This window comes from Mandrillus leucophaeus, unplaced genomic scaffold, assembly GCF_000951045.1.
Source record: "Mandrillus leucophaeus isolate KB7577 unplaced genomic scaffold, Mleu.le_1.0 Scaffold87, whole genome shotgun sequence".
NCBI classification, from domain to species: domain Eukaryota; kingdom Metazoa; phylum Chordata; class Mammalia; order Primates; family Cercopithecidae; genus Mandrillus; species Mandrillus leucophaeus.
This window is the reverse complement of record NW_012109474.1, coordinates 2,880,444-2,895,766: the sequence shown is the minus strand read 5'-3', so window position 1 is coordinate 2,895,766 and position 15,323 is coordinate 2,880,444. Positions and strand designations below refer to the sequence as shown.

Here is a 15,323-nt window from a genome sequence, read left to right as displayed (position 1 = left end):
GGATGACACCCAGGTTGCTTAATTCTCAAACTGTGGACTTCAGCACCGGTGATACTGAATCGAGCTGGTACATGCCCATCATCTTTGTCTAATCATCAGTAAATTTAAGTGAAAATGCTGTCCACAGCTGTTTTATTCCATACAGAAATCAACACATTAGAAATTCTTTGCCAAATGTTGTAAGTTCCTGAGCATGTCAACATTGCACATCTCTGGGTGGTATCATTGCTAAAGTCCCGAGCACTAAATGATTTGAGTGGTCCAATCTTTGCATTGTTAGTGGGGAATGCAAGCTTCTCCAAGTGTGCTTTTCTTTCAGTATCTGCCATGTTGGAAAATGAGAGCATTCAGGGTCTATCTGGTGTGAAGCCCACCGGCTACCGGAAGCGCTCCTCCAGCATGGCAGATGGGGATAACTCATACTGCCTGGAAGCTATCATCCGCCAGATGAATGCCTTTCATACAGTCATGTGTGACCAGGGCTTGGACCCTGAGATCATCCTGCAGGTATTCAAACAGCTCTTCTACATGATCAACGCAGTGACTCTTAACAACCTGCTCCTGCGGAAGGACGTCTGCTCTTGGAGCACAGGCATGCAACTCAGGTAAGAGAGGAGCACCCCCCAACAACACAGATAGAGTGGGCCCTCACTGACTAGAATCAGAACACAAGACTGCTGTTTCTAAACATGAAATCCAAATCTAATTGACAGTCCTTGTCTCCATCAGTCTGTGACTCAAATCCATCACCTTTTTATCTGTTGGTGAAATCCATCAAACACTGAGATGGTTGACTTGGTAAACAAATTAGTTCAAAGCTTAAAGATATTGACACACTCTAAGTTAAAGACTAAATACAAAGCAGATAGGTCAGAGAGAAAATGAGTTAAGAGGCATGAAGGCTCACATAGAAGTATAAATACATTTGTGAATATTAAATATAAATACTTACAATTCAGTATATTTAATGCCTGTTTTTCCCCGTTAACTTAGACACTTCAGGTGTTTCATCTTTGCTTGATTTTAAGTACCCACTCATTCATTTGTTCATTCTTTATTCAACAAATAGTTCCTGAGTGCAAGGCACTTGCTGTGCTTTTTAACCATGTGAGATAAATAATGACACTAGCTGCAGCTGGCCTGCAAAACTCAACAGGTGTCCCCTTCTCAGTGAATCAGGAGGACCGGCTTAACATGGCTTGCTTTCTACCTATGGCTAAGGTACAATATAAGTCAGCTTGAGGAGTGGCTTCGGGGAAGAAACCTTCACCAGAGTGGAGCAGTTCAGACCATGGAACCTCTGATCCAAGCAGCCCAGCTCCTGCAATTGAAGAAGAAAACCCAGGAGGATGCAGAGGCCATCTGCTCCCTGTGTACCTCCCTCAGCACCCAGCAGGTACAGTCACTCTGCACCTCTGTCAACCATGATATTCCAAGCAAGCCCAGCATCCATTCCAAGTCTGTTCTCGTTAGTGGTTATTTGTTAGTGTTGCACCCCCACCCTCTATATACCCCTAAAGATACAATTTTGAAGTACAGCTAATGCGATATTCCTAGATGAACCAAAAACCATTTGGTCTGTGAAAAAGGATGTCATGGATACTGTTTTCTCGTAACTCTCTATCCATCTTACTTACTTAAAAAGATAAGGTAGCAAACCCACAAAACGTCAAGTTTAGGTAAAAACTTTTTTAAATGTAATGAATTCTGGAATGTTTCTTACATAGAAATCCACAAATTTTCAGAAATTGGCAGCATCAGGTATTTGCTTTCTTTACAACTGTAATTGTAAGAAAAAAGTTTTCTTTAAAACTAATTTCAGTATGGTCATATTTTCACTCACACTCATTTATATTGTTTTAAATGAAGTCATTAAGAACTTAGGGGCATTTAAGTATTACTTTCCTTTTCCCTAAAAAATGTGTAACAATGACTCTGTTGCTGATACATTGGCAGTCCCTGAAAGATAAATAACAAAATCCAAACTAGGTACAGAAAAACACATCTTAATATAGCAAAGTAAACACCTTTCCTTACCTCCTCCACTTACTACTAAAATATTATATATCGAACTCTTAAAAAAAACTGCTTCCTTCTGTAAACATTTCCAGAAAGTCTTCAAACATTTCTCTCCTCTTTAAATACATTTCACATGACATAAGTTTGCTTCTAGAATGCAGCTGGCATTGCATTTGGGCAGTCTACTTCTACCAAACCAGTGGTAGGCAGACAAAAGAGTATCTCCTGTTCAAATACTCATTTGTAAATAATGTTGGGGGATGGGGGTAGTTAGGTATTAAACAAGACCTTTCTCATCTAAGGTAAGATCTCCAGTACTCTTCAGAAGAAACCTTTAAATTACTAGTAGATAAGAGGCTAAGGATTTCAGGCTACCGCATTCTAAACTCCTCATTGTGTATACCAACGAGCATAGTGGGGAGGGGCAGGTGGGTTTACAGGAGACATGAATTCGGTGAGAGGGCTCAGATCCACCTGGCAAAGCTGTGGGCTCTAGTTTACTGGATGCAGGTTCCAAGTGTAAACGTCAGTCCAGCTCCATCTGTGTTGTGAGCCTTGTCTAAAAAGGATCATACTCTTGTTCCAATGTCACATGTTCTTTAAAGTTCAAAAGTTGTCTCATGTTCATTTAGCTGTGTGCTAAATTCTGTTTTTACTCCCAACAGATTGTCAAAATTTTAAACCTTTATACTCCCCTGAATGAATTTGAAGAACGGGTAACAGTGGCCTTTATACGAACGATCCAGGTGAGTTTTAAAATAGTAATTTTATAAAGTCCTAGTCTAAGACTATAAAGGAAATTGAAAATTTGGGTTTCAACTTTGCTTCTCTTTATTACTAAAATACTGGTTACATATATGTTAGGAGACCTTACATTCCTAGGTTTTCTACTTAGGTAAACATGAACCGTATCACCCATGAGTAACTTATTATTTACACACAGAAAACTCAACTTTTACAATCTCTGCCTCTCAGATTAATAGACATAGTTTAAGCATTATTTCATTTGCCACTAGCATGTTACTGAACTATTAGCACCAAATGGAATTAACAATGTAAGCAGAATATCAGTCCTAACCATAAATTGAACTAAGAAATATTCTTTAAAGAAAACAATTTGAGCTCTTAAATCTTTGTCTAAGACTTACAATATTTGCTTTTAGGAAAATGCTTGAAAGAAAATATAATAGGGAAAACAGTTATTTAAATCTGTATTTTCCTAAGATGGAAATTTTTTACTTAAAGATGAGCTTCCTCAAGCCGAGCCCAAGGTGATTTTGGCTGAGTGCCTGACCTTTGCATGTGATAGTAACTGTGACAGTGTTAGAATGATAGTCATGTCGCAATGATTCAGAAAACAGGCCACTCTTCTCCCATGATTACCTGTGGGGAGCACCTCAGGGGAGACATAGCACTCCCTCAAACTTTGAAATGACCTTATTGGCCAGTGAAGTGATGTTGACATGAAACAAGGATTAAAAAGGGATGCAGGGGGAAGTGATCAGAGGAGGGAGAGTCAGGAAAAAGGGGACCAAATGGAGGTTTATCAAAGACACTGAAGAAACATGAGGAAACATGGAGCTTTGTACAAGAAGCTGTTCCCTTTGGAATACTCCTGGAATTTTATTTGGAGCTCCTTACAGTGTTTCAATGTAGATCCAGAGATTTAGAGGGCCCTGAAAAGGGCTAAAAAGGGGTTTGAAAAGAGCCATGGCAAAAACAATCTAAATGAACTTTAGCCCAGCATCTAAGTAGGGAACAGAGGCCACACGTCTGGGAAGGGGTGCCTAGTCAGACTAAAGGTTATTCTCCTAAGGGCAATGACAGAAACACAGTTGATTGTTAAAGACACAGGCCACAGAGCGGGGCAGGCAGAGTGAGTCTCTACTCACCAACATAAATATAACAACCGGGTTGCGGGTGGTGCTGACAGAAAGTATCCAGTTAGGATGCTCATAGTCAGCTGCTGAATGGGAAGAGTTTGATGACAGAAGCCACTGAGATATCTGACCCTAGACCCATTATGTGGATTTTTGTGGAGGGCTGATAATTTACACAAAAGTGCAAGTTTAGAAAGTCTTGTTTGGTTTTGAATATCTGAGACACACATTAGAGGTGTATAACTGCTCATAAATTGGCAACCCCACTGTTCATGAGAATTCAGGTTAAAAAATACATGCCAAATCATACTGCAGGTTTAATGGATTAAGGACAAAGGAAAAATATAATGGAGGTTAAGCCCAAATATTCTCTGAAAGTGTATACAGTCAGATTTTGAATCTTACTCAGTAATCAATTTCAGTGTCTCGCAGTTCCATCAAAAGATTTTTTTTTTTTTTCTGAGCTATAGTTTTATGTTCTGTTTCTACCTATACACTGCTCAGAAGAAATGGTGAACAATCCCACCCTCCTACATTTGAACTCACCTGTGTGATAAAGACAAGTTACTTGTTAAAACAAACCATTGCCTGGGCACTGTGGGCTTTTTATAGCTTTATACTGACCTTTAAAAATGTAAATTTGAAGTTAAACTCACCAAAGCATTCACAGGAGGATTTCTGTGAAATGACCACCTTGTAAATTTTAATTGATTAAATGTATACATGCCTTTTGCTGTTGAATTGTGATAATAGAGGTAATATTTCACTTTCTTTTCCCATTTTTATACTCTCTAAAATTTCTTCAAACCTTTTAGGTAGTGAAGTCTACTGTCACATCTAACTAATGTGGAGAAATACAAGGGTCCTTAAGTGCTACAAAGATGACTTTTTTCCCAGAGCCTCTTGCTATTTCAAATTTTACATACATATGCCATGCGATAGGTTCGTGATAATAAATGCAGCAAAACTCAGAGTGGGATGTGTGTGAGCCTTCAACAATCCCAGAGAATCATTCTGCCAGGCCATATCAGAACCATCATTGAGTATCTTGAATTAGTGAGGCTTATTGTTTATTCCTCCCTAAATGCCTTTCTCTCCTTTAAACTTCTCTCCCATTATTTCAAACCTCTTTTTCAAATGATTAAAATTACTTTAAAATTTAGGCCCATCTTTCAAGATGCCAAACACACAGGTACTGGAAATTTAAGTCATGCTTTCTATTCATAATTCAGGTAATGGATGAAAACATGGGCAATTCTAGGTTCCCCTGCCACTATAGAACCATCTTACAATGCCATGCTCAAACTGACTTCATTCTGTAAACCTGTTTCCCAGCACTTTTCAAATGCTGCTATGTATTTACTGACCATGGCCTGTTTCGAGGTTTGAGAAAAATTGTGTTTTCACAAAATCAGTATATAATTGATTTTCCTTTTTGGCAGTACTCCCACAGTTAACCCTATTGACTTTTGTAAAAGTACAGCTTCTACCAGCAGTTCATGGTTCAGAGATTAATGGTTAATGCACGGGCAGGAGGAACAAAGGAGCATATTATAAAACCGATAACAGCAAATACAGCACTTACTATGTGCCAGTGATGGTACTCTGTTCTTTATACCTGTTAACTCTTTCAATCCTCACAACCTTACGAGAAGGGAACTCTTCCCCATCCCATGGTTTTGGGGTATGTGTGTTCCATTTAACCATTTTTAAGTGTACAGTTCAGTGGCATTAAGTATATTCACAATATTATATAACTATCACCACTATTTCCAAAATTCTTTCATCATCTTAAACAGAAACACTACCCATTTGCACAAATAATATTCTCCCTTCCCTTCAACGCTGGGTAGGCTTCTATATTAACTTATATGTAAATTCTAGATATCACATATAAGTTGAGTCATACGATATTCTTCTGGGTCTGGCTTATTTCACTTAGGTTCTCAAAGGTCATCCATGTTGTAGCATGCGTAAGAACTTCATTACTTTTTTTAGTGACTAATATTCCCTTCATATATCACATTCTGTCTATTCATTGGCTGATGGAAACTGCACTGTTTCCACGTTTTGGCTATGGGGAATCATGCCGCTATGAACATTGCTGCACAAGTAGCTGAGATCCATTTTTCAGTTCTTTGGAGCATATATTTAGAGGCAGAATTACTGGGTCATACGGTAACTCTATATTTTAAACTTTATGAGGAACCTCAAACTTTTCCACAGCAGCTATACCATTTTACATTCCCACCAGCAATGCATGAGAGTTCCAGTTTCCCCACATCCTCACCAATACTTGTGATTTTCCAGCTTTTTAAAATTATAGCCATCTTAATGGGTGTGAGGTGGTATCTCATTGTGGTTTGGATTTGTATCTCTCTGATGACTAGCATCTTTTCATGCACCTATTGGCCATGTGCGTATCTTCTCTGGAGAAATATCTATTCCAGTCTTTAATTCATTTTTAAATTAGATTGTTGCATTTTTAGTATTGAGTTATAGGAGTTATTTGTACAATCTTGATATTAAATCCTTATCAGATATGATAAGAGTTTTACAGATTTAGCTCCCTTTAAGTTTTTGATCCATTCTGAGTTAATGTTTGTATATGGTGTAAGGTGAATGTCCCACTTCATTCTTCTGTATGTGGATATCCAGTTGTCTCAGCACCATTTATCAAAGACACTGCCCTTTCCCCCATTGAATGGACTTGGCACCCTTGTCAAAAATCAATTAACCAAAAATATGAGGGTTTTTTTTTCTGGGCCCTTATAGTCTATTGGTCTATATGTCTGTCCGTATACCAGTACCACACTGTTTTGATTCCCATAGCTTTGTAAAAAGTTTTCAAATGGGAAGTGTGAGTCCTCCTTTTTTTTTTTTTTTTTTTTGAGACAGTCTCACTCCATCACCCATGGAGTGCAGTAGTGCAATCTCGGCTCACTGCAACCTCCACCTCCCAGGTTCAAGCAATTCTCCTGCCTCAGCCTCCCAAGTAGCTGGGATTACAGGCATGTACCACCATGCCTGGCTAATTTCTGCATTTTTAGTAGAGATGGGGCTTCACCATGTTTGCCAGACTGGTCTCGCACTCCAAACGTCAGGTGATCTGCCCACCTCAGCCTCCTGAATTGCTGGGATTGCAGGCATGAGCCATTGCACCCGGCCAATTTTGTTATTTTTCAGGATTGCTTTGGCTAGTCAAGATCCCTTGAAGTTTGATATGAATTTTAGGATTTTTTAGATTTCTGCGAAAAACATCATTGGGATTTTGATAGAGATAGCATTGAATCTATAGATTGCTGTATGTAGTATTGTCATCTTAAGTCTTCTAGTACATGAATATAGGTGTCTTTCCATTTGTTGAGGTCTTGGCTCTTTCAGAAGTCTTGCACCTTCTTGGCTAGATTTATACCTAAGTATTTTATTCTTTTTGATGTTATTGTAAATGGAATTGTTTTTCTTTCTGATGATTCATTACTAGTGAATAGAAATACAACTGATTTTTATGTGTTGGTTTTTTATTATGTACTTTCCTGAATTCATTAGCTCTAGCAATATTTGTGTGTGGATTCTTTAGGTTTTTCTACATGTAAGATATGTTGCCTGCAAAAGGATCATTTTACTTCTTCCTGTCCAAATTGACTGCCTCTTATCTCTTTTCTTGCATAATTGCTCTGGCCAGAACTATGCTGAATAGAAGCAGTAAGAATAGGCATCCTTATCTTATTCTTGATCTTAGAGGAAAAACATTTTGAGTATGATATTTGTGATGTTGAATGTGGGTTTTTACCTATGGTCTTTATCATGGAGGGATTTATCTTTTTATCATAAAAAAAGTTGGATTTTGGCAAATGCTTTTTCTGCATCAATTGAGATGATGTGGGTTTTTTCCTCTTCATTCTGTTAATGTGGTATATTACATTGATTTTTATGTTGAACTAACCTTGCTTTCTGAAGATAAATCCTACTTGGTCATGGTGTATAATCCTTTCAACCTTTTACTGAATTCAGTTTGCTAGCATTTTGTTGAGGGCTTTTACATCTATATTGACAAGGGATGAATATAGTTTTGTTTTCTTACAGTGTCTTTATCTGGCTTTGATATTAGGGTTATATTGGCCTCACAGAATGAGTTAAAGTGTGCCTTCCTCTTTGATTTTTAGGAAGAGTTTGAGAACTGGTGTTAATTCTTCTTAAAATGTTTGATAGTCTTCACCAGTGAAGTCCGTCTTGGGCTTTCCTTTGTTGGGAAATATTTAATTACTAATTCAATGTCCTTACTTGTTACAGGTCTATTCAGATTTTATATTTCTTCTTAAATCAGTTTTGGTAGTTTGTGTGTTCCTGGGATTTTGTCCATTTCATCTAGATTATCCAGTTTGTTGGTGTTAAATTTTTCATAGTATTCTCTTATAATCCTTTTTATTTCTGTAAAATTGGCAGTAATGTCCTCACTTTCATTTCTGATTTGCTAATTTCTCGTTTTAGTCTTCACACACACCTGTAATCCCAACTACTCAGGGGGCTGAGGCAGGAGAATCACTTGAACCTGGGAGGTGGAGGTTGCAGTGAGCAGAGATCACACTACTGCACTCCAGCCTGGGTGACAGAGCAAGACTCCGTCTAAAAAAAAAAAAAGGGGGGGGAGGTTTGTCAATTTTTTGAACCAACTTTGATTTCATTTGTTTTGGGTGTTGTTCTATTCTCTATTTTTCCATGTAATTTGTGTTATTTCATTTCTTCTAGGTTTAGGTTTAGTATGCTCTTTTTCTGATTCCTTAAGGTATACAGTTAGGTTATTGATTTGAGTTGTTTTTGTTTTTTGTTTTTTGTTTTTTTTTAATGTAGACATTTACAGCTACAAACTTTTTTAGCACTACATTTACCCCATCCCATAAGTTTTGGTTTATTATATTTTTATTGTCTAATTCCCCCTGTGATTTCTTTAGCCCATTGGCTATTTAAGAACTTATTAGTTTCCACATATTTGTGGATTTTGCAGTTTTCCTTCATTTATTGATTTATAGTTTCATTCCATCATAATCAAAAAATATTTCATATGGCTTTAATCTTTTTAAATTTATTCAGACTTGTTTTGTGTAACACAGGGTCCATTGGAGACTGTTCCATATGCACTGAGAAGAATGTGTATGCTGCTAAGTGGAGTGTTCCATATGTGTTTGTTAGGACTAATTGGTTTATAGTGTTGTTCATGGCCTCTGTTTTCTTATTGATCTATCTGGTTCTATCCATGATTAAAAATGGGGTATTGGAATGTCCAACCATTACTGTAGAACTATTCTCCCTTAAAGTCTGTCAGTTCTCACTTCAAATATTTTGAGGTTCTGTTGCTAGGTGCAGATGTTTATTATATCTTCTTGATGAGTTGAACCTTTTATTAAAATATAATGTCCTTCTTTGTCTCTGGAAATGACTTAATTTCTCCTTCATTCTTGAAGGGTAGTTTTGCCAGATTTAGAATTCTTAGCAGACAAGATTTTTTCCTTTCTGGATTTGAACTGTGTCATCCCATTGCCTCCTAGCCTCCATGGTTTCTGATGAAAAAACAGCTGTTAATCTTATTTGAGGATACCTTATACAGTCAGCCCTCCATATCCACAGGTTTCATATCTGCAAGTTCAGCCAACCACAGATTCAAAATTCAGTATTCACAGGATGCAGAACCTGTAGCTATGGGGGGATAACTTTTTGTATCTCTGGGTTCTACAGGGCCGACTGCAGTACTTGCATATACATGGATTTGGGTATCTGTGGGAATTCCTGGAACCAATCCCCCATGGATCCTGAGGGATGACTGTATGTGACAAGTCACTTCTTTCTCACTGCCTTCAAGACTCCCTCTCTGTTTTAGGGTTTGACAATTTAGTATAATGTGTTTCACTGTGAATCTCTTTGCCTTTATCCTACTTGGAGTTCATTGAGCTTTTTGGATGATTACATACATGTCTTTCATCAGATTTGGGAAGTTTCAGGCATTATTTCTTCAAATATTTTGTTGCCCCCTTCTTGCTCTTTTCCTTCTGGTACTACTGTAATGTGTATGTTGGTACATTTCATAGTGTCCCGTAGGTCTGTTAGGCTCTGTTCATTTTTACATTATTTTTATTTTCTTCTCAGACTGGATCATTTCAATTGCTTTATCTTCAAGTTCACTGATCTTTTCTTCTGCCTGCTGAAGTCTACTGTTAAACTCCTCTAGTCAATTTTTCATTTCAGTTTTTGTACTTTTCCTAAAATTTCTGGCTTCAAATAGGAAGCAGGGAGGGGCTCTGTGCCTTTAAATTTTCTAGTTGATGCCACTAGTGGAAGCCATTGCATCCCAAGAAATGTCTAACCAAGACAGGCATCTACTGGGACCCACCAGATCAACCAAAGTGCACAACCCCAAATTTTTGGAGGACAATGTCCCACTGCCTACCCTGGCCAGCTAGCTACTCCAGGAATATGGGCTGCTATCCCCATAGCTTCAGGGGAGCTGAAGAGAGGGAGATAGTAGCTGGGTCACACACACAGTTCTCTTAGCAAAGATCAGCAGCCTCTCCCTTTATCAATCACTCTCCCAATTGTTATAAATGTCCACTCAAGTTCCAGAGTTACAAGATAGTTGATAATCACTGTTTCTAGTTCAGGGTAGCTTCAGTGGAGGGACCAATCCCTAGAGCTTCCTACTCTGCTGTTTTATGTGATGTACTCTTCTCCCATTCCATTCTACAGGTAAAGAAACTGGGGCATAGAAAAATTCAGGAATTTGCCCAGGGTGGTGCCAGGATTAGAGCTCAAGCTGTCTACCTAAAAAATCCATGCCCTTGGCCACTCCACTACAGTGCCTCTCCATATGGTTTGCACCTGAACTGTATTTTATATTCTCCCTTAGATAGAACATTTTTTAAAGAATGCTAGAATTGGGGAGTGCTTGTAGCCCTCTGATCTCCAAGAAGCCTAAGTCAGGGCTTCTTGCCCCACTAAATACCTCAAGGGTAAGGAGATCACATTCTCCTGGTCCTGAAGTTTTACCTAATTGTCTTAGAAATCTGTCCATGATACATGCCAACTCACTTTCATGAATTTACTTAAACTGGCTATTTTTAGGGGTACTCAAACTTTCCATGGTCTTATTCTTCCCCATAGGCACAGCTACAAGAGCGGAATGACCCTCAGCAACTGCTGTTAGATGCCAAGCACATGTTTCCTGTTGTGTTTCCATTTAATCCATCTTCTCTAACCATGGACTCAATCCACATCCCAGCGTGTCTCAATCTGGAATTCCTCAATGAAGTCTGAAGATGTATGTTTCCAGCATTAGTTTGATTCCCAATGTGAGCAAAAAGGAAGTATATACAGTAAATTCAAGGATCTGTTAAATCTGGTAAAAGTAGATCAAATCAGAGATTGACAGCCTGTGGAGGGGTGCTGAACTATACAGAATTAGACACAACTATGTCATTATTTTTTTGTACCTACTGCTCAGAATAAAAACACTTGAAATATGGAAGATTTTAAGTTTGATTTCAGTCCAACACATATGCATAATTTATAGACACCAAGCGGTCCCCATAGACAAATAAAAGGTGCCAATTCTATAAAAGGAAGCTGCCTAGTTTTGATCTTTGCATATAACTGGAGAATGTCCAAATTAAAATATCAAATATATATAAGTCACATAAATTGCCTTCAAAGGGCTTTTAACAAATAATGGTACTAATAACCATCATAATGGCATATACTGACATTTCCCAAAGTTTGCAAACTATAGGCATGGTTGAGTTTGTGGTGAGATGTTTTAAGAACAAAAATATGGGGATGAGACTTCTGAGAAATGTTCCCAAAATATTTTTTAATTGCTGATTATACAAAGACAGTGGTGTAAATGACCTCCAGACCAGACATTTTGAGTACTGGTTTCTGAAGCAAAATTAGAAGTGCCAATCCTCAGTGTGCTCAAACACTTTTGTGTAATCTTGGTTTAATGGAAGAGATTATTGAAATGCTGCTATCCCAAACTCCAAGTGAGAAAGATGGAAAAATATTTTGTTTCTGATGCTAGTCCATACACTTTCCAAGTCCCACAAAACTTTCACAAAAATGTATATAAGCTAAATATCAGAAAAGGATAACAACTTGTTTTATTTATAGATATAAAAACCAAACAAGTCAATATGAAAACTTTTAATCTCTTAATACCATTAAGCCTCCAGTAAGAGCATCACATAATGCTCTACTATTCCAGAAACCAAATAGTAAAACAAACTAAAACTTGCACATCAGATCATCTGAAAAACCTTCAAAAATAATCAGTTCAGGGATATTATACTAAAGTTTGGGTTTTTTTTTTTAAGAGAATAAAATGGTTTAGGTCAACTTTCCCTTTTCAGGTTATTTTCAACGTTTTTCAAATTTAGCACACAAAAAAATTGTAAATATCTCTCCTACAAAATAAGGATTTTTAAAAAGTAATTCAGTAATAGGCTTAGATTTTTGCTGCTCTTAGAATTTTTTTTAACTTGTTTTTGGATTCTTCAAAAGCAAACATTCAACTGGAAACCCATATTCTTTCCACACTTTTTTTTTTTTACTGTCTTTTCCCTATTTCTTGACAGCAGTATGCTGTTCCCATAAGAAAAAATGGTATTTGCAAGTCATAGAAGAAGAGTCTTTGTATTACATTGAGAAAATAGGGTTTATACATGAAATGGCAGTAGAACAGCCTGCCTCCACCCTCTTTTACTCAACCACCCAACTTAAAAGGCTCTTGGAAACACAGCACACTCCAAGCTACCTTCTGCACTGTGCCCTTAGAGCACAGCTTCCTCAGTCCTTCTCTACATCTCCTGGGGCTTAGCCCAGTCTTAGCCTAGGTTAAGGCTGCTGACAGTTGTGTTCCAATCAGTTGTCATGGGCATTATCCCCTCTACATCCACATTAAACATGCCAGCTTCTCTTGGGTGTCTGCAGAGCTGTGCCTTTTTCTTTCGTTACAGTTACATAATCGCTGACTTCCATGACACTCACCCATGGATCCATGTGCTGACTTCATTTAGAAGGCCAATCTAAAATAACTGGGTTTGTGGCTACCTCTTTAAAGTTGTTTGTGAAGTATAATTTGCTTTTTAATGCACTTTAGTTTGAAACTGAGTCTCTTATGTAAGGACTATCCTTAATCTTAAAAGACCAAAAATGCCTTGTTAGAGTGTTAAGGAGTTTTGACATGCAGTGGTTCCACAGATACAGTGGTTTACTGTCCTTATATACTGTCTTATACCATCATTCTCTCCATCTCTCTTGGTCACTACTGTCTGCTGTCTCTGGTTAATCACTAGGTGCCAAGAGCTTACTGAATAAAAGCTTGGCAATTAGAATAAATGGGGAGGGAAGGACCTTATGAATAGTCCATTTAGCCTAAGAAATGGCAGATTTAGTTCTTCTCTTCCAAAAGACAAAGGTGTATCACTGGAATTGTACTTAAAATTTATAGATGACTAACAAATATATACTTTATATGTAGTTAATATTTAGATCTATCTTATTTAATACTTGGAGACTAGAAGAAGCATCTTTAGGGGAACTATATAATCTTTTGTTAGCATTTTCGCTGCATTTTTAAAAATCAATTCAAACATTTATCAGTGTCATGAAATCAGTAATGACTAACAATTCAACATATAGGTTTGAACTCTGCATTAGATGTCTCTTTAATTTTTTAATATTTAAAATTTAGTTGACGCTTTTCTCACCAGGTGCCTTTAGCGGTTACTAAGATAACTGACTTATCAATTGTTTCTCTGAAATAAGTGTTGCTGTGGGAATAATTTTAATGTTCAATGTGATATCATGGGGAGTTTTGTCTTTTAAAACATTAGAAGCATTTTAAATATTAAGAATCAAGTATTTATAGATCAAAAACTTGTGTTTTAAGTATTATATGGGACCTGTTTACTTATAGTAAATGTGTATGTACACGAGTTGTTGAAGCCGACAACATATTACATCATGAATTTTCCCTATGCCCTGATAGTTGCAGTTAGAGTTCCAGTACCTGTAGGCTCACCTGGGAGGCAGATTAGACCCAAAGGTAGATGTTTTTCCCTTTTCCATGAAGCATGTCAATGGGAGTTACTTTCTTTGATTTCCCTAGTACTAAATTTTAAGGCTTTTGTAAAAACAAAAACAAAACAAAACTAGGAGCTTGGAACATTTAAAAATCAACGCTGCTACCATCAATTCATCAAATATTTACTTAGAGCTTTCATACATTAAGATTCTAGTAACCAATAAATTAGAATTCATTTATTCTGCATAAAGTAAATTTTCATACACTTGACCTACTAAGACAGCAAGGGTGTCCTAAATTGAGGCATTTGTATAATGCCTACATAACTAAACGGTCACTAAAATGGGACAGCATGGGGCAAGACCTTGTAGTTCTTCACAGAATATTTGTGGTCAGTTTCTCCAATTTGCTGCATGAGCCAAATAACCATAATTCACTTTTTATACCCACTGGTGCCATAATTAGAGAATTAGAGGGTGTAGACAGAGGTTAATGCCAATGACAAACCCAGGTCATTAGATAGAAAAGATTGTTTTTCAAAGAAAGAAAGTTTCTAATTCTAACAAAGGGGATCAATCAGAAATGAAACTTAGCTACTTTCTAAAGTGACACCGTATCAGAATAATCCAGATTTGAATATAACATTTTGCCACCAACTGACGTTTAGATGAAGGAGTGCCTCTCCGAAAGAGTTCAGATCATATTCAGGGGTGAATCTAACACCATGGAAGAAAGACTACTGATGAAAATATTTTTCCACTTTGCACAAATCTGTAAACTACACGTTTGTTTATAGAAAAATGCTTGTAATAGTCACTGTAATATTTAGCTGTGGATAAAAATTTGTGGAAATAAATACTTTTGAATAAAGTGGTGTGCCAAATCTAAATGAAATTTAAAACTCTGCAGCTACAGGTTGACAAAGTTTCTTTGTAATGCTCTCTTGAGGAGCTTCATTATGGGGCCTACATTCTAATATGTGTCATGATCATTTAAACCAGAGGTCAGCATCTTACAGTCCAAAAGCTGGCGGCAGGGAGAGACTCTCAGATAACAAGGCTTATTGAGCAATTACTTTAAAGCTATGGAATTAAAGGCAGTTTTGGTGTAGGCAAAGACAAGTAGATCAGTGAAACAGAATAGGGAGTGCAGGGATAGACCCAATCCTATGTATAACATAGCATACAGTAGAGATGGCATGAAAAATCAGTGGGAAAATAGTCACAAGATCTGTATGGAGGAATTTGTAAAATATAAGTGAAAAACGATGACAACATGAAAATGGAGAAATAATTAGGTACATGGATTCAAAGACTCCATACCACTAAAAGTTTGTCAGTTGTCCCCAAGTT

At 37.3% G+C, this 15,323-nt stretch overlaps 1 protein-coding gene across 1 annotated transcript in view; it reads left to right on the top strand.

Moving 5' to 3' along the window:
• MYO5B (myosin VB) overlaps positions 1 to 14,841 on the top strand; it is a 261,230-nt gene extending 246,389 nt beyond the window's left edge. The window contains exons 36-39 of the mRNA XM_011969014.1: positions 320 to 605; positions 1,222 to 1,396; positions 2,685 to 2,765; positions 11,052 to 14,841. Of these exons, the coding sequence (XP_011824404.1) occupies positions 320 to 605; positions 1,222 to 1,396; positions 2,685 to 2,765; positions 11,052 to 11,204 (695 nt within the window). The 3' untranslated portion in view covers positions 11,205 to 14,841. The remainder of the gene's footprint in view (positions 1 to 319; positions 606 to 1,221; positions 1,397 to 2,684; positions 2,766 to 11,051) is intronic.
• Positions 14,842 to 15,323: the final 482 nt, after the last annotated feature.